Source organism: Pseudonaja textilis, chromosome 2, assembly GCF_049901715.1.
Source record: "Pseudonaja textilis isolate UNSWEBS1 chromosome 2, rPseTex1.2, whole genome shotgun sequence".
Taxonomy (NCBI): domain Eukaryota; kingdom Metazoa; phylum Chordata; class Lepidosauria; order Squamata; family Elapidae; genus Pseudonaja; species Pseudonaja textilis.
In genome coordinates, this window is record NC_141991.1 from 123,209,074 (window position 1) to 123,235,291 (window position 26,218).

General features: G+C 42.3%; 1 protein-coding gene across 3 annotated transcripts; it reads left to right on the top strand.

The window, feature by feature from the left end:
* The first annotated feature begins 816 nt into the window (after positions 1–816).
* On the top strand, positions 817–24,828 carry TRIM25 (tripartite motif containing 25). 3 transcript variants are annotated; one of them, XM_087925141.1, is made up of 9 exons: positions 817–1,673; positions 8,501–8,596; positions 10,864–11,097; positions 11,966–12,122; positions 13,472–13,549; positions 15,426–15,449; positions 16,041–16,067; positions 17,925–18,032; positions 21,028–24,828. In XM_087925141.1, the coding sequence occupies exons 1-9, from the start codon at positions 1,050–1,052 to the stop codon at positions 21,561–21,563; spliced, it is 1,884 nt and encodes a 627-aa protein (XP_087781267.1). In that variant the 5' UTR covers positions 817–1,049; the 3' UTR covers positions 21,564–24,828. The 3 variants fall into 3 exon arrangements, with proteins under 3 accessions (XP_087781267.1, XP_026566865.1, XP_087781268.1); XM_026711080.2 differs by lacking the exon at positions 15,426–15,449 and adding an exon at positions 15,597–15,629; XM_087925142.1 differs by lacking the exon at positions 15,426–15,449.
* The last annotated feature ends 1,390 nt before the right edge of the window (positions 24,829–26,218 follow it).

The window sequence follows — 26,218 nt, forward strand, 5'->3', positions numbered from 1 at the left end:
TACACCGTTTTCCATACAGGTTTCCAAGAATTAGTATAAATAGGTTTATTTTCTCCAATTTGGGAAATAATAGCCAACACGTTTAACATCATGTTGGGTTTTTTTTTTTTTAACAATTCTCATTCTACATCTGGTACCTAACAGGCAGGGATCGGGCCACCCTGATTATTATAAGCTGAATGTGTTGATTGACTTGACCAGAAAATAAGTGGCTCTAAGCGGTATTGTTTATCACATGCGAAATCCATTACGTAAACTCTCCCCTGCGTTTTGCACACCCGGCGTGCACTTAATGCACTTAACCTAGAAAACATGTAACGTTCTCAACCCGTCAGGTTAAGAATAGTCCGTTTCCTAGTATGGACGGGAGTAAATTTAATCTTCCGGATTTGCCTTTTATAAATTATCAAGGCGTTTAATGTATCCTCTCATTCACACCTCAAAGAGGCATTTGGTATTTTTATCGGGGCTGTTTCCGCCATCCCAGGGATGACGACTCCCCAACAAGATTTTCTTCTGACAAAACATCTCCGTCGAGGACCGGGGTGCACTTTCTATGCACTTCTTGGGGTGGGTGGGGCACCAATTTGGGGCCAACGCCGTTGGAAGCAAGCCAATTCGCTCTATATGGCTTGCCTAAGTTAAAAAAAAAGGACGAGGCTGTTTCCCGGGAGAGGTGCGGAGGATAACAAAGTCAGCGGTACGGCTTGCTTCTAGGCATTCTAGGCATGCAGTAAGCAGAGGAGACGGGATCAGTAAATAAGGACGAGGATCGGCAAGCAAAACCAGCAAGCAAACACACACACACACACACACACACACACACGCCCTTGATGGTGTGATTAGGCCACTTTCGGGCAATTGGGAGAACCTCCTTCCCGCTCCATAAAAGCTTATTCGCCGGCTCCGTGCGATCTGTACAAGAGTCCCCGCCCGCCGGCCCACGTGATTTATAGGAAATCCACTAAACGCTCGTTCAGAAAGTTTCGGTTTCCTTTCCTTTCGTAGATATATACATAAAGCGGTGACTTCTCTCTGGCGCAGCAGTCATGGCTAGCTTGGTCGAGGCGTTGTCTATGTTCGGGCTGGAAGAGGAGCTGACTTGCTCCATCTGTTTGTGCCTTTTTCAGACGCCGGTCACTACGCCCTGCGGCCACAATTTTTGCCTGCCATGCCTGGAGATGACCTGGATGGAGTGCGAGGAAAAATTCAGCTGTCCCCAGTGCAGAGCTTCTTTCGAAACCCGTCCAGAACTGAAGAAAAACACGGTGCTCTGCAAAGTGGTGGAGCAGTTCCAGATCAGCCAAGATGGCCTCTCCAAAGGGACGTGTGAGGAGAAACGGGAGAAAGCGGACACCAGCCCGACCAAGCCGAGGCCTCCCTCGCCAGTGCCCTGCGACAACTGCCTGGTGGTCGACGCGGCCAAGACCTGCCTCACCTGCATGGCCTCCTTCTGCCAGGAACACCTGGGGCCCCACCTGGAGAGCCCAGCGTTTAAGAGCCACCAGTTGGTTCCACCCGTGAGGGATCTTCAGCAGCAGAAGTGTCAGACCCATTCCAAGCTCCTGGAGTTCTTCTGCCAGGAGCACCGACTCCCCATCTGCAGTTTTTGCCTGCTTTCTCACAAGACCTGCTCCACTACCCCACTGAAAGAGGCCAAGGAAGCAAAGGAGGTGAGAAAGGAGTGAATGGTGGCTACGTTGTTGCGCTAGGCGTGGGGAGACAGAGGGGGCACATTGACTTCAGTCAAATGTCTGTGGAGATTCTAGTTAGCCAGGTCCGTGGTTGTCCCAAAGGTGCTTTTTCAAAAGATAACCGGACTTTTGAAAAACGCAGTTCAGTTACCTTTTGAAAAAAAACGCCTTTGGGACACCGATCTCAGCCCTGAAAGGTGGTTGGAGAAATAAGATGGAGGAGGGAGTGCTGTGTGTGTGTGTCTTGAAGAAAATGGGGGGTATAAATCTAAAGCGGACCTGTGCATTCTGTGACCCATGGGTCACATCTGACTCCTTGGCTATCCCTGTCTGGCCCAAGACAGCATCACCCCTATTGGTTCAATCCTACACAAGAGTCCCAGTTTAGTGGCCCCTTGGGGAAAATTAATTGCCCATCCCTGATCTAAAGAAACAGTTTTGTAGGATCCAATTTGGATTGGTCACTGGGACCAGGGGTTTAATCTTCTGAACTCGTGAAGGAGCCTATCCTCAGGGAATGTGTCTCTATCACAGGGCTCCCCAAACTTGCCAACTTTAAGACTTGTGGACTTCAGCTTCCAGAATTCTCCAGCTGGCTGGAGAATTCTAGGAGTTGAAGTCCAAAAGTCTTAAAGTTGCCAAGTTTGGAGACCTCTGCTCTATTGGAATGTGTTCAGAGAAGTTCCCGGAGGACACAAGTCAAAAAGCTCAGAAGACTAACACTCTGGTCCTGGTGACCGGATTGGATCCTACAACATTATTCTGGGACATGTAAATTTTCCTTCATTTGTGAGAAATAGTTTTGACTCCTGGAAGCTACCTGAACAACTTGGGAAGGTTTTTTTGGGAAGTGGTTTGCCCTTGTCTCCTTCCTAGCACAGAGAGTAACTGGCCAGAGGTCATCCAGCTGACTATTTGCCTAAGGGGAGACTAGAACTTACCACCTCCTGGTTTTTAGCCTGATGCCATAACTACTACACAAGACTGGCTCTTGCAAATTATCATACAAAGCCAAAGTTGGCTTATTTGGTCCTGTGTGTTATGTGTCCTTTCAACCAATACTGTTCAGTAAAACTGGTTGCATTTGTGTTCAACTGTGTTCTGTGTACACACACACACACACACACACACACAGAGCAGAGGTATATGGAGAGTTATTTGTTACCATGTACCTGGTAGCTATTGTACACCCAAGAGACAGGTTTACTGAAACCTGCATTGGCTGCTTGAGGCAGAAAGAGCCTTCTACAGCTGGCAAATGTCAACAGGATAATAACACATAAGCTTATTTTGCAATGGAGGACAGAATCTTTGTATTTTATAGTGGTCTAGACTCTAGAAGAGACCACCAAATGCAAAGGCAATCATCAAATAATCATCTGATGCCGGCTCCCTTTGGTTTTCTTACCAATCCATAGCAAAAATAAATAAATAAATAAATAAAAATAAATAAAATATACAATAATTTACATTTCATTACTTTTTGTGATACCTTTAATGTATTTTCTATAGTCAGGTTGCACCAAACCTGTTATCACTGGAAGTTTATATGTCCCCTGGGGCTATTGATTCCCTATTTTAGTAACCCCTTCTGACTTTTTCTCCTTTAAAACCATTATAGCTATTTTAGTGTGTTGTAGAAAGTCTGTGTTGTGTTCTGGACAATACCGTTTTTCCAAAGCAAATCTTAAATGTGTTAGATTTCATGGAAGTTAATGCTTTGTATTTTATTGAGACTTGTTTAGCCCTTGTTTTGCATATTTGTTTACTGGCTTTCTGTGGTCACAAAAACTCAGTGACTTTAAATCAATACAGAATATTTTAGTACAGTATGGGGCTGCTGCTGCTGCTGCTGAAATAAATAGTAATGATACCTTCAACACTATCAAACAACCTACTTAACCCAGGTCCTTGGGAAGGACTCAGTAGGTGGGTAAAAATGCCAACTTTAGCCTAAACATCTGGCTGATCCTCCTGGCAACCATAATATAAAATTGATGCTCGTGTAAAATAATGTGGGTTTGGATTTGGGGGGATGGAGGTTGATTTCCAAGTCTACAAAAAGAGGTAATTGTGTCAAAGAGTTTAAAAACAACTCCCATATATGCTCCCACATATACGTGTGTGTGTATATATATAATGTATATGTATGTGTGTGTTATGTCTCACCTGTACAAATGAGGTGAGAAGTCCAAATTTCCGACTGAATACAAACAGGCAAGCAAGTCCAGTAATTATGGAGTTAACTCCTTTGAGCCGATAATGTTCTTGGCAGTCTCACACACGCTGTTTGCCAAGTCCTACCAGATAAGATGAATATTAAATCACGCAAGCTGCCACAACACAGAATACACACTGAAGTTTCTCTGAATAATTAACACATCCCGAACAAGTTCCCAGAGCGAACACACCCACTTTTATTCCCTGTGGGGCGTGTCAGTCCCTCATCTCAGTCTCTGATTCGTCCCTTCTTTCTGCGTTGCAGCTCGCACTTTTGCCTACGCCGCTGCCTCGCATCAAGCCAGCATTCCTCTGCTGGATTTTCAGTCAGAGACTCTGATATGCCCTCCTCCTTTTCCTGATTAGCCTCAGGTCTTCTCCCCCCACCCCCTTATCTGCTGACACCTGAGGCACAATCAGGGAGGAAGGCATTGCCGAAGAGGAAGGTCCTTGGGAGGAAGGCATTTCCAAAACCACCTCTTCCCCACTGTCCGAGTCTTCGTCCTCTAATAAAGTAGGCTCAAACCTCTGAGCCACAACATGTATGTATGTATGTATGTATGTATGTATGTATGTATGTATGTATGTATTGGCTCCGATTTCTGAGCCTGTGTTGTTAGAGGAAGAGGACTCAGAAGATGAGGAGGAGGAATTGGGAATGCCTTCCTCCCCAGGACCTTCCTCTTCGGCAATGCCTTCCTCCCTGATAATACCTCAGGTTTCAGCAGATAACCGAGAGGGACAGCCTGAGACTAATCAGGAGGAGGGCATATCGAAGCAGCCTCTGACAGGGAATCAAGTAGACGAATGTTGGCTTGATCCTAGGCAGCATCGCAGGAAGAAGTGTGAGCTGCAACGTAGGAGGCATGGGCGAATCCGAGAGTGAGCTGAGTCATTGAGATACACCCCACAGGGGATAAAAGTGGGTGTGTTTTCTCTGGAAACTCTGTACGGTACAAAGTTTTACTTTTCTGTCAGCTTCGGTGTGTTTTGTTTCTTGTGGTCTGCGTTGGAAGCTTTAGTGATTCTTCTGGTTATCTTGTCGGCCTTGGCAGGCAGCATTTGTTATAATGCCAAGAACATTGTCTGTATAAAGGAATTAACTCTGTAAATACTCAATCTTCTTGCTTGCCTGTATTTGTCGGAGTTTGGACTCTTCATCTTCCTTGGAAAGGTGAGACATAACATTTTTGTCCCGTACCTGACTTAAACCATTTTTACCCAAGATGGACCAGCAGCAGCAGTTTCACCAACAGCTGCAGAATGAAAATCAGGCTCTGCAACAGCAGCTGGCTCAATTAACAACTCAACTTGCTTTGCTGCGGGCTCATGCTGCTCCTCCTGCCCCTCCCCATCGGAAATGCCTGGTGGCTGTGCCAGATAAGTTTTCTGGGCAGCCTGAGATGTTCCCGGCTTTCATGGGACAGTGCCAGTTGTTTATGGCTATGAGGCCAGAGGATTTCCCAGATGACCGGGCTCGGGTGGGGTTTGTGATAAGCCTCCTTTCTGGCTCGGCTGCCATATGGGCCACACCTTTGTTGCTCCAGAACAGCCCGTTATTAACGGATTACCAGGGGTTTTGGCAACACATGCGCCACATGTATGAGGACCCCATACGAGTGCAGACGGCAGCCAGGCGTCTGAAGGAACTTCGCCAAGGGAAGCACCCCCTGCAAGAATTTATTTCAGAATTTCGGCTTGCATGTCTGGATTCCAATTGGAATGATGCAGCCTTAATGGACGCCTTCCAGGATGGCCTGTCAGATGAGCTGCAGGATGAGTTAGTTCGAGGGGAACCAGCCCCAACCCTCGACGCTCTGGTGGTGCAATGCTTGCGCATCGACGCACGACTCCAACAGCGAAAGACCCATCGCACCGTCCAGGAGCAGCCATCCACATCTGTACTGCAGCGCCCTGTGCAACCAGCGCTCCGGGTCACCCAACGTATTGTGGCAATGGCCGAGGAACCAATGGAATTGGGAGCAGTCAGACCTCGCCTGATGGCCCAGGAGCGAATGCGGAGACGTCAAGGAGGTTTGTGCTTGTATTGTGGGGGACCAGGACATTTTGCTATTTCTTGTCCTATAAAGCGAAGGGGGGCACTCAAGCCTGTGCCTGAATCTCGGCCTGATCAGTTGGGAAATGGAGCAGGCCCAACCTTGGGGAAACCCTAGGTCAGGCACATATCAAACACCAGCCTGAATTAGTGGAGGTTGATTCTGGACCCCCTCGGCATCTGCTTTTGGACACTCAGTTTTTCTTGGCTAACCAGTCGAAAGGGATTCCAGCGATTGTGCTGGTGGACTTGGGGGCCACGACTAACTTTATGGACCAGGCCTTTGCAGCCCATTTTGATGTCCCCTTGGTTCCGGTAGACCCTCCGATGAGGGTCGAGACTTGATGGGTGGGAACTTATTGCAGGACCCATTAAATTCGCTACCCAGCCTTTGCGCCTGGGCATTGGAGACCATGAAGAGGTGATCCGCTTTTTTGTCACCGCGGACCTCCATTTCCCATTAGTCCTTGGCATGGCTTGGCTTCGGATTCATGATCATCAAGTGGCATGGTCGCGGAATGCCATTTCTTTTCCGAGTCTGCAGTATGTGGATCACTTACGCCGCACCTGTGCTGGCCAGGACATCACCACCCTGTCGTCTCCATACCTCCTGAACTGACGGACTTTTCGGATGTGTTCAGTGAGAAGGAGGCGGGCCAGTTACCCCCGCATTGGCCCTATGATTGCACAGTGGACCTTCTGCCCAATGTACCACTGCCAAAGGGATGTTTGTACTCCATGTCCGAGCCCGAGTTGGCTGCCCTACGGGACTTTTTGGACAAAAACTTGGCCCGAGGGTTCATCCGGCCTTCGTCATCCCCTCTCTCAGCCCCAGTTCTCTTTGTCAAGAAGAAGACGGGAGACTTACACTTGTGCTGCGATTACCGCCGGTTAAACGCCATCACGGTGCAGAATAGCTATCCCTTGCCGCTCATTCCGGAGTTGTTGGAGAGGTTGCGGGAGGCCACTATCTTCACCAAGCTTGATCTTCGAGGGGCCTACAACCTGGTGCAGATGCGAGAAGGCCGGACGAATGGAAGATGGCATTTGGCACCCGATACAGATATTTTGAATACACCGTAATGCCATTTGGGTTGACCAACACCCCCGTGGTTTTCCAGCATTTAATGAATGACATTTTACAGGACATGCTTGATCGGTTCGTGGTGGTGTACCTGGAAGAAATTTTGATCTACTCTTAGTCCAGGAATAGCTACCTTTGCCAAGTCCGTCAGGTATTACAACGTCTTCGGGAGCATAAACTCTATGCGAAGCTGGAGAAATGCCTCTTTTTCCAGACTTGCATAGAGTTCTTGGGGCATATCATCTTTCCCGAGGGCATTGCCATGGACCCAAGGAAAGTAGAGGATTGAAACGTCAATCACAATTTGAAGGGAGACGTCAAGCCAGAGATTAATTAGAGAGACTGACACGCCCCTCCAGGGGATATAAGGAAGCGTGCTAGCTCTTAATCCTTGTTTGAAGCAAAGTGTCTTTTGGTTTGGAGAATGCGTCTGACTCTCGGCTGCAGCATCTTGATTTATGGTTAGATCGGACTTGGCAGACAGATTCCAGGAAGACTGCCAAGGACTCTGTAAACAGAAGCAGTTAACTCTGCCATGTCTGGGTTTGTCTGTTTGAGCATTTGAACTTTGGATTCTCACCTGTGGATACAGGTGAGACAGAATATATATGTGTGTGTGTGTGTGTGTGTGTGTGTGTGTGTGTTTTCTTAAGTTTTCGCGGGTACTTACATGTATGGCATTCAGCTTTGTTCGGGTATTTTCCCACGTCATTGTAGTTGTGCTTTTAAAGTTGTAGCAACGTTTCGGCAGAATCTCATCTGCCATCATCAGACTTCTGTATAGTGTTCATCTGTGAGTCAGGCTTTTACAGTGGTTTCATATTTAAATTTGGGGCAGCCTATTGCTGTGCCAGAATGGTTTTTTCTTCACCCTGATTGGTTGGGAGTCTTGGTCTGTGTTTATTGGTCTTGGAGTTTGCTGTGTTCTGCTTGATTGGTGTTTCTAATATCTTCTGTCTGTTTTTTGGCTCTTTTTGTATTTTGATTGGCTGGCAACATTGTGTTACTTTATTGGAGGCCTTTGGTGCAGCTTGGCTCCGGGTAAATGGACGGCTATCATTAGTTAGGAAGTTAGGTTTCATCTGGGTGCCTGGTTGGGGTGTGTTTGAACTGGAGGTATCAGGGGGGATCTGTCTGTGCCCAGGTGTGCTCACAAACAAAAAAATCTCCACACCACAAGCCAGGCAAACATCAGCTCCATCTTTGGTCCACCATTTTTTCCCACTCCACACAATATTAAAAATCCCATTTTTAAAAAATCTCATTTTTTGAAGTTGTGACTGCAGATAGGTCCCTTTTAATCAGAATCCTTTGTCAGGATTCCAGCAATTGCCCTAATTATCGTAAGCCTCGAGTAAAACTATATCCGTTATCAGAATGATTTTGTTTCCTTAGTATGTTGGGTTCTGAATGTTGTTTTTTATCTGAATATTTTTTTTCTCTCAGTTGCAGCTGAAGAAGAGATTAACAGAACTCTCTGCCTTGAATGACAAGACTGCAAAGTCCTTGGAACAAGTACGAACGCAGCAAAAGCAACTCAGTGTAAGGAAAGAATTATTTTTTTAACAGAAATTCCCTTCTCTTTGCAAGTAGGATCTGGTAATGTAAGTGGGCTGTCTCAGTTTCAATATATAGAGGCCCACCTTGGAGTTACACATTGTGTTTAGTGAGTTGTGTGTGTGTGTGTGTGTGGTGTTCAGAGAGAGAGAGGTTTGTGTCAAAATTGCCCATGTTTTCAGACTTGTCAATTCCAAGTTTCTAATAGCTGAAAAGTAGTTAACAAGCAATTTTTGAATGCGATTAGAAAAGTAAACACAGGTCCTCAAGTTATGACAGTTCACCGTTAAACCCCACCTTCCCCAAAAGTACTTATGACACAGTCCTGAATGTTATGAATGTTGCGGCACCACAGCCTGCCAGAGGCACTGCAACATTCCTTTGGCCTATTCTAACACGTCCCTCACACACACCTGCACACACAGGGACCTAACAGGCAATGGCCTCCCCACCCCAAAGGCTAACTTAACTTTTGAAGATCCGGGGTTCCAGAACAGGCTGACCCTTCCTCCTCTCACCTCAAGCGAGCTGCCTCCTTTCCAGCCTCTCTGCTGTGGCTGAAACAGAAACCTGTAGCAGCACTGTTTCTTCTTCTGCTCCCTGCTCTCCAAAAGTGGAGCGGTGAGAGCAGAGGAACAGCGGGATTTGCTCAGCTTGGCTGACTCACCAAGGCTCCCTGTGCAGGACACCCGATCCGCTTTTGGAGTGCCAGGTAACCTCAGTGAAGGTGTGCGAGATGGTGTCCCCCCAAATCTTCTGTTCTCCGCACCAAAAGCTTTTGCAAAGGGCGGGAGGCCTGAAGCAGCGTGAGATCTCTGCTCCGAAACCCTCCATCCCCCCGCCCCCCCCCCCGTGCAAAAGCTTTTGCCGGGGAAAACAGAAGCCTTTGGGGTGGGGGAGTGATTTTGCACTGGTTTTTCTCTCTTTTCTGCACAAAAAGGTTTCGCAAAGAGACAAGAGACTTGAAGCAGCATGAGATTGCTGCCCCAATCCCTCCATCCCTTTGCAATACCTTTTTGGCGTGGAGAACGGAAGCCTTTGGGGACACAATCTCGCGCTCCTTCAGACTCACCGCGGCTGCTCGGCACTTCAAAAGCGGATCGGGTGTTCTGTGCAGGCAGCCTTGGTGAGTCAACCAAGCTGAACAGGGCACCCTCGTCCTGCTCTCATCCGCTCTACTTTTGGAGAGCCAGGAACAGGAGAAAAAAAAAAAAAAAACGACAAGAGAGGCTGGAAAAGAGACAGCTTGCTTTGGTCATCAAGTTCTTTGAAAACTAAGTTAAGTTTCCACCGGCCCAGTCCCTGTGGAGTCCTGGTGGGGCAGGATGGGGTGTGTGTGTGTGGGAAAGCATGAGATATTTCAGTGGGTCAGGGGAGGCCTTCGGTGGTCAGAAGCACTAGGCCCACCCCATGGTCTTCCCTCCCCTGAGATACCTCATGTGCACTTAACGACCTGCACATTCAATTAGCGAATGCATTGGGTAAAGCAGGAAGGGATCACAATGTTCATTTAACACGATCCAATTAACAAATCCTTGGGTTACGAATGCAATCGGCAGTCTCTATTACATTCGTAACTCAAGGATTACCTGCATGTGAACTTGGGATCCTTTTAAAGATGATAACTATAGCAATAGTACTTAAACTTACATACCATGTCATAGTGCTTTTCCGGCCCCCTCTTAAGAGGTTTACAGAGTCAGCCTATTGCCCCCAACAATCTGGGTTCTCATTTTACCCACTTCGGAAGGATGGAAGGCTGAATCAACCTTGAGTCTGGTGAGACTCGAACTGCCAAATTGCAGGCAGGTAGCAGTCAACAGAATAGCCTGCAGTGATGCATTCTAAGCGCTGCGCCGCTGCAGCTCTTTTAGTTTAAACTATAGTTTGAGCAAGATGGCTATTCTCTCGTCTCCCTGTGCTTAAAACCTGTAGAAGACTGCTGCCTTGTGGTCTCCTCACCAGAAGTAACAGAGGCAATATTGGGTGATCTCCCATCCTCTCTTTCTCTGGAGCGGTTCATAGAGCTGATCTATATTATTGTTATTTATTTGTTATATTTATATTCCACCCATCTCACTGTCAGGTGACACTGGGCAGTTGTTCACCAGCTGTTCGTTCTTAGTTGTGGTTGTTCGCTCCGTATTCAGTCCACCATTTCTTCCTCCAGAGGTCTCCCAACCCTTTTAAAGTAATGTGGCATTACTTCATTTTCCAAATCATTTTTTATTTTGGTTTTACTGTCTTTTCAGAATACCACTAGTCGGAAGCTGGATTTGCTGAAATCAGAATTCCTAGAAATAGTAGCTTTAATTCATGAAGAAGAGCAGAATTCTTGGAAGAAAATCAAATCAGAAGAAAAAAGAGCCCTGGATAAGTTTGAATTTGTCCATACAGTCCTGGGTAAGAAGAAGAATGAAATCCAGATGGAAAGAGGTGAAATTGAAGAGATCTTGGCAGAGATGGATGACATCACATTTTTAAAGGTAATTATCAGTCGGGAGAAAGTCTTCTGAAGGACCCCCTAATTTCTCCAATTAGAGAGGCCCTTTCTCCAGTGAAATCTTCCCTGAGCTGCTTGTCCTATAGATGTATGGGTTGAACTCCCAGAATTCCCCATTGCTAAGAGTTCAAAAAGTTGTCCAGAAAATTACACAGTGTGGGGATGGTTGTTTAGTGTCTTTAGACCAGGGGTGTCAAACTCAAGGGCCGAGGGCCGGATGCAGCCCGCAGGGTGCTTAGATCTGGCCCAACAGGGCTGTTGTGGAAATAGCGAAGGACCGGCCCGTAGTGCCTCTGCCAGCAAAAATGGGCTCCTGAGTTTCGTTTTTGGCTGCAATGGCCTCCTGCAACCATCTGTCAGCAAAAACAGAGCTCAGGGGGGTATACGTGGCAGGAGGCCGTTGCAGCCAAAAACAGAGCTCAGGAGCCTGTTTTCGCTGGCAGAGCGCTCGGGCCACCACAGGTGCCCCCAACACGAGTTGACGTTGAGCTGGCCATACCCATCCCAGCCTCCCGAGGGCAAACACAACCCTGATGCATCCCTCAATGAAATCGAGTTTGACACCCCTGCTTTAGACTAAGAATACAGATGGTAGCAGCGGTTCTAACCTAACCTGCCCAAGCTGAGGCTCCCTGGATGTTGTTGGTTTTCAATTCCTAGAATTAATAAATTCCGACAATTAGGAGGGGCATGCCTTTCCCACTTGGGGTCTGTTTAAAAGAGGAAAATGCAGGATGTATGTTTAGTCATTTAATAAATACTCCACTATATAATGTGTGTTAAGCACTGTAGAAAGAAGAAGAGCTCTTTGTTGGTTGGAATTATCACAAGATCTTCATGCTTTATTTCAGAGAGCAACAAAACTGCGACAGATATCCTTCAGCGATGTATTTGTTCCCAAAATAGAGTTGGATCAAAACCTGCTAGGCGCTGTTTATCAGAAAACTTGTAACCTCAAAGAAGTTACAAAACGATTTTTGAATATAACTCAGGAAGAGAAAAAAAAAGGTGCTTTTATTTATTCATTTACTTACTGGGATGGGTTTTTTTTTCGTATTCACATATGGTTTGCATGTTTTATTCCAGCTGTATTGCTAACCTATGGAAGAATAAATTAACTGATTTTAGTTAATTTGTGGGATAGTATACAGCAGTTCATTTAGTGACTATTCAGAGTTAACCACCCAGAATGGGTGGCCCCAGCTGGGGACAAAGTCATTTGTGTACCAGTGTCCATATGACATCTTCCAAGAGAAGCAAAACTCCTTACTTTCTGCCAAGTTTTTCTTCCTCTCTTTTAATGCATTTATGCTTTTCTAAAGAGGCTCTAAAGGGTGTGATGACTCGGTGGTTAAAGATGTGAGTTTGTCAGTTGGAAAGCTGACAGCCCGAGTTTGAGACCCTAATGCTCTCTGATGGGGGTGCACTCCCATTACCTTCCCCAGCTCCTGCCCACCTAGCAGTTTAGAAGCATACAAACATGAGTAGATAAATAGGTACCACTTTTGATGGGAAGGTAGCAGTGTTCTGTGAACCTCAGAGTATAGTCATGCTTGGCCACATGACCCCGAAAATGCCTTTGGACAAAACTGGCTCCCTCAGCAAGGAAACATAAATTAGCTTGCCTCCTGGAGTCAGAGACCACTGGATAGGGAAACCTTTATCTTTAAAGAGGCTATAGAGGAAGAAGATCCTTCAAAGGGGAAAGATTCTCCGTCAGGCTCTTTCTGGAGGTGTTTTTACATGTTTCTAGGTTCAGCTTAGGGTCACTCACTTGCACACATACACTTTGTTGAGGTCTTGTAAGCCCCCCTGACTTTCTACCCGAGTTTTCCAGTTCGGGCCTGCTGGGGCATACAAGATATACTTGGTCAAGAGCAGAGAAATAATAAGGAACACAAGGATCACTTCCAAATGCGTGAAATGCTGAGGAATGTCAAGTTCTTCCGGAATTCACAGAGACCCAATGAATTTAAAGTGCGGGGAGAATTTTATTGGTTGCCATGTACATTTGCTCATTCTCATACTCAAAAGTCATCCCCGTTTACTACATCCTTCTCGGCTAAGCTACCACGAACTAAGTAGAGGGGCAGAAGCCGCCAAGTCCATATCCAGGATAATTCAAAGAATGGTGGGCTCCAGGACCCCTTCTATTCCCTCAAATACCTTGGTTTGTTGATTCACAACTCCAATAACTGCTGATGAGATTGATGGAATTATCTTGTGCTCGGCACCCAGCCTCCTTCCCCTGCTTCTGGCAACTTTTCTCCTTTGTTCCTTGTTTCCATCTTACCTACCAATTCAGAGGGATCCTTTGACAAGATTCCTGACTTTTGTCTTTGTTTATGTTCCTTTAGGTAATCCGGGCCCTATTGTAATCCCATTGAAGCCACCCATGGTGGAAGAGGTATGCCTAGCAGCTGCAGGAAAAACTAGTGAGTATTTAGAGCAAATCATAGTGATTGATATTTTTTTGCACATGGTGGAGTTTTTGAGATCCGAGCAGACTGCAGGAGTCTCTGGTGGAGCATTTAGCTTTCTATCTGAAGAACGCTGTTCTTTAGCTTTCTTGTAAGGAAGAGAAGGCCAGAAGGAGCTTCCCTCATTGTGCCATTAAATATTGGAAGAATTGGAACTTTATGGATCATTACAACCATTGCATAAAACAGCAGCTAGTGAGGAATACTGGGCATTTTGTTACTTATGATAATCCTCCTTCCCTTGATTCTTCCGGACAACCGTATGAGGCAGTCTAGACCAGGGCTGTCAAACTGGCGGCCTGCAGGCTGGATGCGTCATGCTTAGGCCACACCCACCCCAGCTCCATGAATCAGAAAAACATCGCAAAATGTCATGTGACAGCAATGTGACGCCGCGAGTTTGACACCCATGGTCTAGGACCAACAGCAACTCTCCCAAAAGCAATCAAGCTGAGTTAGGATTTTGGATCACTTCATTGTAACCTGACACATGTTTTATCACACAAGTTACTTACCCTTTGTTTATGTATTTATCAATTAATATGACCACTTACTTATCCAAAGTAATTCAAAATGGAACATGCCATTAAAGCCAAAAGAAACCAAAATGATGTCCTTTTCAACATTTTTTCAATACTAACATTTATATATACGTTTCCATATCATTCCTTCACAACTCGCTGCATGCAGATCTCTCCTGCTTTGGTTTCGTCCCTAATCTTTTTATCACATTTATTTTTAATTCCATTCAGTCTAGTAGAGGCTGTTTTCCAGTCCTTTGCATCTCTTTCCAGAACACTTTGCTTACATATTTCAGCAAAGTGTCTTCTTCCCCCTTAATCTTAACTGTTCCTCTCTACTGCTGATTGTATTTTTGCAACTGCCCTTTGTTTCTCTGTTCTTCATGTTTTGCAGTTAATTTTTTTTTTTTAGTTCAGTTCCAGGCACACTCTGGAGGTGAGGCCAGAGTGAATTCTAAAAGCTCTTTATTTAAAACTGCCTGTGAGGCAACTTAAAACTCCCTGGCTGACATAGCTATTTTTATAGGGAGCCAACAGCCAATCAGGAGAGTGTTTTCCCCATTCCAACAGAGGACCAGAATTAACCCTTCAACTGACAATTATCTACAATACATAACAGTTCCCTAATACAGGGGTATTAGGGGACCACCAAACTCAATTTTAAATCCCGGGGACCACTTGACTGATCGTTGCTTGTTGACATTAGTGAAAGGGAGGGAGGGAGAGAGAGAGAGATGGGGGGAGAGAGAGAGAGAGATGCTCATAGAATCACAGATTCATTCAGAGATCTATCTGCCATTGGCTACCTGAGTCTGCACTGACAAATAGAAGCTTCAGTCCTAAGGAAGGTTCCTCTTCTTCCTCTTTAAGCAGAGCCGAAGATCTAAAGATTAGCTAGAAAGCAAGAAATCCAGTTATTTCCTGCTTTCTAGCTAATCTAAATCTCCCAACACAGCAGAACAGCTGATGGTCGAGGAGGAGGGGAAAGGAAAAATAGCAACTTAGGCAAATTTGCCAGGTAAGGAGTGAGTGGGTGGGGAGCATTCCCGCGGGCCATGTGGGCAGTGCAGCCTAGTGTTCCCTTGTGGCCTGGATTAATTGCTTTGGGGGGGTGCTCTGGGGGTGACATTCCTCTGCAGACCACCAAAATTTCCTTGTGGCCCACCGGTTCACAACCATTGCCCTAATACACAATTTGTCTCATCTCATAGGTCTTTACACCTATTTTTTTCATACTTCCTATTAAAATCACTCTGCATTTTGTAATATATTGTAATTTATTTTATGTCAAATCTTCACTCATTCTATAGTGATCCAGTATTGCTTGGATGCAGGTAATAATTGTGTTAGCTCACAAGTCTTAAGATTACAGTAGAAATCCTAGCTTGCATAGAAAATTAAAAATGAACTTGAAATAAAACTGGGTCTGCTTGCACTTGTGGTAAATGTGCCAAAATTGACTGGCATTCTTCTTTTCCCAGGGAATGTTGTCGATGCCATTGGTATAACTAAGGGTAATTTAAACTGCTTTTCTTTCTCCCCAAAAACTTCTTTTTCCTTGTTGCAAAATCTCTTGGGTTAATTTTTGACTTGATTCTGCCTTCTCTATTTTTCCAAAAGTCTTAGCTTATTATTGGATCCCTGCTTTCTACTATCTACGCATTCCAAATAATCGATTTGTTCATAGCATTTGAATTTTTTTTGTTTCAGAAATCATGTTGAAATGTAAATAAATTTATTGGTGTGGTAGCGGTAATTTCCACATTGCTAAAACAAATTTTTGGGATAATCAAATCAAATTGGTAACACTTTTTAAAACTTCAAAAAATTCTAATAATCCAGAGGATCTCTTGTTTGCCCATTCAGAGAGAGTTGTTTGTCTTGTTCCCAAATCACTAAATTGGACACATCTTTTTTCTTTTCAGAGCAGAGAGGTCGGCCTGCCAAGCGCTGTAAGTTCAGTCTTTTAACCAATCTTGTGACTTTCCGCCTGCCATTGAATTCCACTGATTAAACTTTGAGGAATAGCTGCCTCTGCTGAAATTTCAGGACATTCAATAGGGCATTTGTTGGCATGGAGTAGAAATAATTGTGCTGTGGTCTGGTCATGAGAAAATTGCTCCTGTGGCTTTATTCCTATGAAGATACATTTTCTCTGTACAATTAGATACATTCGTTTGCTACCACTGCACTTTCAGTTGTGTCTATCAATTTAATGTACTCCATTCATTTTCAGTGGCAAGATTTAGTCTGCTATATTTGGGTTCTCAGCTTTTAGAAATGTAGTGGATGTCAAAACAGCATTCTAAATGTTTAGGGGAGTAATGGTTACGTAGGCCTTCTTAAAATCACAAATATTTATTAGTGCCCTTGGTATAAAGGCCGCTAATGAATATTTCTCTCACCGTCTGTTCTTTACGGATGTTAAGTTACTGGTTTCTTGCAAAGGATCCTGTAAAGTTTCTAGAGAAAATGCTATATTTTTTTATTCCCCCTCAATCTCTTCCATTCCAGAGGGCAAGAGATAGAGCAATAGCAATGGCACTTAGACTTATATACCACTTCACAGTACTTTACAGCCTTTTCTAAGTGGTTTACAGAGTCAGCCTATGGCCCCCAACAATCTGGGTCCTCATTTTACTGACCTCAGAAGGATGGAAGGCTGAGACAATCTTGAGCCAGTCAGGATCGAACTCCTGGCTGTGGGCAGAGTCAGCCTGCAATACTGCATTCTGACCATTGCACCATCACAGTGCCTAGTGAGCTGAAACAGAATAGTTGATAATGCTAAATGGTTACTGCAAGGTTCCCCAGGGAGTGTTAAAGCCAAGAAAACTGAAGTTCATAGATTTACTTGGATTGAGGTTAGATGGGATTGTTGAGACCATCAGAAAAAGCCTTATAAAAAGGAGTCTTTCAAAAGCGTTCTTGTTGGAAAGACAGATTAGCAGTGATGTCATGAACAATAGGCAAACGTGACTTCATTTAGGGCCATTGTGTATGTTTGCTACTTTTCAGTACAAAATTTTCATACATTCTAGCTTGTACTAATGATTGTTGCAGCCCTACCTCTGCTTTTCTTTAAACAGGATTCTTCTAGGCTCTAGAAATCTGTAATTTAGAGTTCCATGCTTTAGAAAACTAGAGTCTTGTACATCTCACAATGCTAATGCCAGCTCTTGGAAATCTCGGATTGTCTGATGGGTGAATGCAAAATCTCTTACCACAACTTTGTGGCCCCGGAGGTTTGCAGAACAAACAGAAGCAGAAAGGAGAAGAATTCCACTCCTGAAATGCTATTGACCACCAGATCTGAAAGATATATTCAGCGACTGGTTCAGAATACCAATAGAAGAGGATATTTGTAGCTCAGGATTAAACTCTGAGATCCTTGGTGCTAGAATTAGAATTTCTTGCACCAATTGACATGGCAGCGGGGGACAAAATGGAGGACAAATTGTTCTGAACCATGGGGCCCTTGGTGCTCTTTGAGCATGATTGTTTTTTTTTTGCAGAACTAGGTAACAAAGTAGAGTTTATTCTCTGTTTAGATACAAGTACAATAACTCATGTCTAGAACTGCTTCTGGTTTACTGATGGGTTTACCCATTGGATTAAATCACATGTAATCAAAACTAAATGCCAACCACATATGGAATAGTGAACTAAAACTATATGTCAACAACTAGTGTGATATTTTTTGTCTTATAGTATAAATCTTGGCAACCTACTCTTTTTAATGTAATATGCGTAATAAGTTTTAATGAGATTGTGAAGGTGTATCTTTTTATCTTGTTTGGTAACTATAGTGGGAAGTCCCAAGCAGAGATCACAAAGCAGCAGCAAAGCTGAGACAAAGAGTGAAACAACAACTTTAGATACTTTTTTAACAAAACCAAGAGAGGAGATTCTGAAATGTAAGTAACTAGCATGCTGTAAATTTTGGAAATGATGGAACAGTAATGTTAATAATTATGGTTAACATTCATTCTGAGAAAAACATTACTAAAACAAAACCACCCAGCATAAAATAGAGCATATAAAATGATCGGCCTCTAGCTTCAATAGTGGGTTGCTCCAAACTATCACTAGTTAATGTTAAAGGTCAGGTGGAAGGTTAAGGCTTTCACCTTTTAAGATTGATAAGCACAAAAAATAGTCTCCAAAATTAACACACCATTATAATCCAAATAAGATATGTTTCCGTGGAAAACATGTTTCTGACTGCTGGCCTATTTCTTTAGGTAAGGCTACAGTATATTGAGTAAGGCTACAATATGTTGCAGAAGTTAATTTGCAGAAGAAATAGTAATAAGTCCTTCTAATATTTAAAAGGTTTTATCGAATGGCAACTTATATTGATGGCATTGAGAAGTCACTGCTGATTGGACTTCTAAAATGCCATTGGTTTTGGATTCCAGGTAGTCCTGCATTTACAACATGACATTTAGTGACCTTTTAAAGTTACAAGGGCACTGAAAAAAGTGACTTATGACCATTTTTCCACATGAAGACCATTGTAGCATCCCCATGATCACATGATCAAAATTCAGATGCTTGACAATTTTATGACGCTTGCAGCTGCAGTGATTCACTTAATAACGGTGGCAAAAAAGATAGTAAAGTGGGGCAAAACTCACTGAACAGCTTTTCACTTAGCAAGAAAAATTTGGAGCTCCATTGTGATATCCTAGGTTGAGAACTCCCTTTACTATGATCATGGATTCTGTATTTAGTGGATTCTGTATTCTTATGTATCCATAACTTCTTATAGTGTCCGAAATATAATTAGAGTTCTCAAATGAACAAAATGGTCTCAAGAACATTTCCTTTTTATCTTGTTGATAAATGATCTGGAGCTAGAAATGAACAGGAAAAATGTTTTTGATGTCACTTAAGTTATTTAGGATGAAGAAATAAAGCGATTGCAAAGGAGTCCAAAAGAATTTTACTACGATTTAGTAAAAAGTATTATATGGAAGAAGATTATTTATTTATTTATTAAATTCATATGCCTGGATTTTGTAGAACAGAAAAAAAGTGGTAGAAACAGCGCAGTTGAAATGATAACAGGAGCTATGCAATTCCTTTGGTGCCTTTTGGGTGCCTTTTATTTGACTTAAGAGACATGGTAAAAGCGTATATAATGTGGAGAAGAAAGATATATATTTTTTCATCCTTTTGCAAAATGTAGAATTCTGGGATCTTTCGAGATAAAAAATAAAAGTGAGTATTTTTTCAGAGTGGATGAATTACATATCTGGTTAGTGCTCATGATGATACATAGACTAGGTGGGAAGCTATTGACACTTGTGCATCTTGAGGGCGTCTTATACGTATTTCATTAACCCCTTGGAGCCGGGGTGGGCAACTATGGCCCTTTTATGAATTATGGACTTCAACTCCCAGAATTCCTGAGCAAGCCATGCTAGCTCAGGAATTTTGGGAGTTGAAGTCCACAAGTCATAAAGGGGCCATAGTTGCCTACCTCTGCCTTGGAGGAACTGTGTGGTAATCTGTGTAAACCTTGGATTCTTCTCTGAGCTGTAACTGAGAAATGATGCTCAGTCTGAAGCTGTGTGTAGATGGGAATGTGATTAATGCTCAGTGAAAGTGAGCATTTGGGAATGTCCTCTTCTGATATAGTGCTCTTAACATCTTGGTTGAAATGTCTGTTTTAGGATGGTGGCCCTCAGTCCTACACCTCTTTTCTAATTGGCTCTGGGGTTAGGGGAGGAGATACGTTTTAGAAAAAGAAAGCCTACTGCTTATCAGGAGACAACAAAACAGTAAAGCTACCCTTTTCTTTCTTGCTGCCTTTTCTGGGTTTATTTTTAAAGAAAATATTTTTTAGTTTATGTATTATTGCTATAAAATGCAAAAATACAAAAAATAGTAGTAAAGATAGGGGAGAGGGGAGGGAAGGAAAAAGTGTGGGGGAAAAGGGGAAAAAGAAGGGAAAAGGTGTTGACTTCCGACTCACTTTGGTGCAGTAGAATAAAATAATCACATCAAACCTCAACCGTTGTATTTTTACATAATAGTATAAACTAGCCATTTCTGTAACGACAAACCTATGTAATCAATAAAGCCCCAAATCCAAGTTTCATTTCTTCCACCTCAAAGCACAAAGTCCAGAAGCGACTTTCAAATAGAAACAAAATTGTGTTTCTTTAATTGGAGCAGTCCGTTTCACCATCTCTGCAAACTCCATCAACTTCTGCAGCCATTCATCCATTGTGGGAATCAAACTTTCCTTCCATTTTTGTGCATAAAGTAATCTTGCTGCTGTCAACATATATAGCAGGGGTGTCAAACTGGCGGCCTGTGGGCCAGATTTGTCACACACAGGCCGTGCCCACCCCAGCTCTGTGAATGGGAAAAACGTCGCAAAAGTCATGTGATGGCAACATGACGCAGCGAGTGTGACGCCTGTGATATATAGCATCAAAGTTCTAGATTTTTTCCCCAAGTCTTTTTCTATTAAACCCAAAACAAAAGTTTCTGGTTTTAGCTTTATATTCACTTTGAGAATGTTCTGTATTAAGATATGAATCCTACTCCAGTATTTCTTTGTTTTGTCACAGGTCCACCAGGCCCCTTCTTTGCTTTTACATTTCCAACATTCATTTGAAATACCTTTATAAATTCTTGAGAACTTCTCTGGTATTAAATACCTATGATACATCATGCTATGAAATTTTAAATATTTCATCCACATATTCTCCCACTGTTCGAGTGTGAGATTATATCCAAACTCCCCTGCCCACTGAATCATGTAGTGCTTTACATATTCGTACTCTAAATTCAATTACAATTTATGAACTTTAGCAATAACACATTCACAATTACCACTCTTTTCAAAGTTTCTTGCTGTTTTCTGATTTCTCTTCTGATTGTATTTATTCCTAGTTGCTACGCAATTTACTCTGGATCGCAACACGGCTCATAAAAATATTGTATTACTGGAGAAATATACCAAGATGTCTGTCACGGAAACGGTACAGGATTACAAACAGCACCCTCAGCGATTTTTAAGCTTCTCCCAAGTGCTTTCTTTCCAGTGTTTCAAGAATGGAATCCATTACTGGGAAGTTGACCTGGAGAAAAACAACTTCTGTGCTGTCGGCATCTGCTACGGGAGCATCCCAAGACGGGGCCCGGAAAGCCGCCTAGGACGCAATAGCAGCTCCTGGTGCATTGAATGGGTCAACAATAAGGTCTCAGCTTGGCACAATAATAAAGACACATCTCTGCCCACCAGCAAAGCAACGAAGATTGGTGTCCTTCTAAATTATGATGGGGGTTTTGTTATTTTCTTTGGTGTCACCGAGAAAAAAATCTTCCCGCTCTATAAATTCAAAATAGAATTCACGGAAGCTGTCTATTCTGCATTCTGGGTGTTTTCTAATGGAGCCACCATTTCACTCTGCCAGCTGAAGTCATAACAGGCTGTGCAGAATGGCTTTGCCACCCACACAAAGACATGCACCCACACTATGCTATGATGTTGCTTTTCCACAGGTTTTCCACTTGCATGATGTCTACAAAAATGTTTTAATGTTAAGCTCTGTGCTTGGTTTTTGAAAAATTCTTGGGTTATTTGATCAATATTTCAGTCCACTAACAGAGAGGTCCTTGATAAAATCATTGGGAAATTTGCCTAGAGGGTTCTTAGTCTTAGTGGACTGAATCCATCAGGCTTAATGTTTGCCTCATACCTCTGAGGTCTAAGCCATAATGGGATATGGGTGTATAAAGTCTTCTTGGAACAGAGGCTGCCTTCATTTCATCTCCTGTTCTACTTTAGAATAAGAAATGCAGAAAATGAAACTCATCCATTTTCAGGGACCCAGCTGTTAACTTCTTCACAGGCTGCACTGTTCACAGCTTTGATTAGCTTCTCTTTCATGTGGGCACTCTTCGCTTCCCATGGGGTGAAAATTTCAGGGGTGTTCTCTTAATCTGCATAGAATTTGCTATCAGATTTGGCCATATGAACAGTAACCTCCGAAGGTCTTGTTTTTCAGATGACTGAAAACAAAGCTGTGCTGGGAGGTGATGAGTATTTTTCATTCTTCTACTAAAACACTATGGAGAGAAGGGACAAAGTGGTACTTTGGTAGTACTGCTTGGAGGAAAACTGATAATAAAAAGACAGTATTTTCATTCCTGGAGCTCCTTTTTTAAGCCCATGTTCCATGGATTTCTTTTCCTCCCTACCCTCTTTTCAGATGCTCTGAATATGTTGGAAAAGCCATTTTGTGCCATCTGATAAATCCCTGTTTGCTTAACCTAGTTCTTCAGAATTATATGTACTTAAACTATGTACTTAATTATATGTTCCTCAATAGCTGTCCCAATAGCTTTGAACAGTGTTCCTCAAGCAAGTTAGGCCCTGAATATTCTTGGCCATGCTTGCCAGAAGGAAGTGGTTTTTTAAAAAAAAATCATCTGCTTAACCCATGTTGAAAGTTGTTCTTTGATTATGGTTGACTAAGATGATGAGGTTCCTGTTCTTGTTTCTTGAAGGGCTACGTACCTTCACAGTGATGTTCTAGTCTAGTGGAAGATTAGGTATAACATCTGCATCTAATCTTTTAGATTTTGTTCCGCTTGCTACTGCTTGTGGTAATTAGATTACTCTAATTTCCTGCATGCTGTTCACTGAGCATAGCCTTTGATCACATTTGGCGGCGGTACCAAGGATTGAAGATCATTTAAAGGACTTCCATTAAGTGTGCAAAACCATTCAGGGTGCCATCTTTAATTTCTGTCTGCAAGCTTCCCAGCTGGTATTTCAGCTTCAGTATGTCTTCTGTTTGCTTTTTAAAAAAATAAGCAGTAGACTGGGAAGATCCACAGAAATTGGAAGTGAAATGTTTTAGGAAACCCAGTTTTAGGCTTCTGATAGTTTTCATCCTGGGGCAGGGGAGACACCTAATGGTACATGGTTATGACAATTGTACATCTAAGCCATTGAGTACTTTGCTATGCTTCCTCATTCATTATAGGTATTCTAATTGGCATTAGAAGAATCTATAACACAAATGTAGTGGCTTATGGAGCTGTCAGCTTTCAGAAGTATTTCTGCTAGAAAGTGAAAAGAAGTATCCTTATGACAGACATAAATAAACTACATTTTTGGCAAATCTAGATTTCTGCAGGACATAATTTGAGATAAAAGGGAAATCTGACTAAAGCATTTTGATTCAGTTGTAGTTTTATGATCAAGTAAAGGGCCCAGTTTCAGGACACTACTTGTTTTCTAAGTGTGTCTTTTATGGCACATTGCTGGATTTTGAGAAATGTTTTTAAAAGTTGAATTACAGAGGCATTAGGAAAAAGATGCTCTGGAAGTTACTGAATTGGAATGGACGACTGCAAAAAAATAAAATGAGCATTATCCATTCCTTAAGGTAACACGGGGGAAAAGGCTTAAGTAGGTAATACAAGGTATGAAGTTAAAAATAAGAACGGAACAGTTCCATGAAGGAAAGACAATCTATGTTGAGATCATGGCTGCATGAAGGTGAGAAAAATTGGCATGAGAACCTGTGGTTTCTTCTGCAGTGTAACACGTTTCTTGAAGGGTGTGTGTGTACTAGGATTGTCCCTCTGAGTCTTGTATAGTTGATGTTTCTCTTCATGAAAATGAGCTTCCTGGTTTTTGCATTGTTCTTGAGAGCGTGTGCTCCCATAGGAAGCATCAGTGAAGCATTCTTTCAACAAATCACACTTAAATTTAGACATGTATTTGTAATTTTTTTAACAAACCCACAAATCCTAAGGCAGAATGTATCCAACTACTTGTTATCCAAATATTATGTGGATAGCATTCTTGGTGGTATCTTTGCTGGTATCTAAATGTCTTTAGGTTGTGGTTACAGTAGGTGACTCTAATACTGAAGTCTTAATGATTATATTGGAATCACCTAATGATCTTGAACTATCTCTGAGATTCTTTAAGAATCTCTTTACATAGTTTATTTTTCATTTAAAATGTTTATCCAGGCACAATATTGTCCTTTGGCTAAAAGTTGATTCTTAGCCTTTGATTCTTATATTACAAACCAGGTTTCTTTCAGATCAGCCTCAAATAAGGTTTTATCTTAAAGCAAGTCAGCTCTTGGGATAATGTCAGTGGGTAGGATCGAAGCCTCGGGAAGCATATGATTTTCCCCTGGTTTTAACAAAAGATAGCCAAATTGCATGTTTTCACTTTAAAATTGTGTGTCATTTGGTTCTATATCTCCAGTGGTCATATTTGCATTATTACATCATTAACTCTTGTAATGTAGCCTGTGGCTTAATATTTTTTGCTCAGCTTTTCAGAGATACAGGAGCAATATTATGAACAATTACAATTATGAGCACTACAAAACTTTGGGGAAATGCTTTCTATGAGACCTTTGCAGAAATGTTCAGCTTGCTACATTATGGTGTGTTATCTTGACAGTAACATATACAGCTTGTGTTTTTATTTTAAATTGTAAGGAAAAAAACTTCTGTAGTTTGCATTAACAAATAGTGGCCTCAAAATTTCAAGATAGTGAAGCTGTTTATGATTTCTGCTAAAGTCTTTACCTTGCTTCATTAAGAATCAGCCTGTTGTCTCCCTAACTATAAAAATATAATGTGATGAACCTCATTGCCCTGTCTTTCAATGAATCTGTACTTTTTAAATTAAAATCAATAAAGTTTATCATGGTTTATCATGGAGTGGTGTTTGTGCCAAACTCAAACCTACTGCTTCTGCATAGAAAGGTTTCCACAAATGAAACAAACATTCCAAAATATATTTATGTAGTTGAAAGGAATTGAACCCAGTAAAGTGCACATTAAAATAAACATGTCACAGCAATATAGGAGCTAAAGTCTTCATTCCAAGCAAATGTACTTGAGAGAAAACTTTTCCAACACTGATAGCTTCCCACAAATAAACTTTTGTAGGATTCAAGTATACCACAGAAGCAAAAACATTACTTGGAAGCAAAAAATATCCAGCCAAATTACATTGAATTATTTAAAGAAGTTAAAACTCTTGAAAAACAGATTCCCAATCTTTGCTGCCTATTTGGAAACCATCTTTGTCTTTCAAAATCATCTAGCTGGGTTTCTCTGCCATTTCCTTCTTAAACCACCCCCATTTCTTCACCTCCCTTCTAGGTTCACTGGAGCAGCTGTTCCTTCTCAAAGAATCAGGATGTCAGCATCTATTCACTGTTGTGACTCCTCAGCCAAGTAGAATTGTGAAAAAGTATTTAAAAGGTCAATTAACTGGTGTCTCTTGAAGGCCTTTGTCATTCCCTTTATCCCTTTATTCCCTTTGTCAAGGGCCTGCAGGAGCTTGCTTCCCAGGTTTCTCTCAGATGCTGTTCATTTTAAATAATGGATTTATTGAGCCTCCTTATTGGATTTTGTGTGGGAGACACATTTGTCTATATTCTTTCACAGTGTAACTGTTGCAGCAATCTTAGTCACCAGTCCAGGACACAAGATCATGAAGGGTTGGAGAAACAGGTTTATTTGCGCAAAGGTTCAGAGCACTTACATGTCAAATTCTGAACCCTGAGTTATTCCCGAGGTGTGACTTTTATTCAGCTTACAACCCCGGACTCACCTAGGGTGTTAATGTTATCTGGCTATACCATGACAGAAAAGGAGAAGTTTTCATACGGCTCTCTTGCTACATTTTCCATATATGGTATTTATCTTACACCATCTGTTACCTCTGGTAGCCACCTCTTGCAATACATTACATAAAATATCTAGTACATAGATTACATTACATTCATATGTTAGGTTACATGTTACATTCAGCAAGTCCCTGTATTTTCTAAAGTAACATATAAGTCAAATAACTTCTGCTAATAGTATTAATACCTTTTAGTATTTTCTCACACTGCTTCATAACCATCCATTTACATAAAATATAGGCAATTCTATGAATAACTCCCACCCCAAAGGCTGTAAAAAGGAGCCGCCATTAAAATAAAAGACACCCCAATTAATTCAGTTTGAAAATAATTCCTTTTTCTCACAGTTCTAATAGGCTGAAATTTATTCATTGTTTTATTACATTTACACACTGTCTTATGAT

Bases quoted from the DNA above. Each gene is read 5' to 3' on its own strand.
- TRIM25 (XM_026711080.2), top strand. From the start codon at position 1,050: ATGGCTAGCTTGGTCGAGGCGTTGTCTATGTTCGGGCTGGAAGAGGAG. The intron at 8,597-10,863 runs GTAAGGAAAGAA...CTGTCTTTTCAG, and splicing joins CGCAGCAAAAGCAACTCAGT to AATACCACTAGTCGGAAGCT. The intron at 16,068-17,924 runs GTAAGTTCAGTC...TGGTAACTATAG, and splicing joins AGGTCGGCCTGCCAAGCGCT to TGGGAAGTCCCAAGCAGAGA.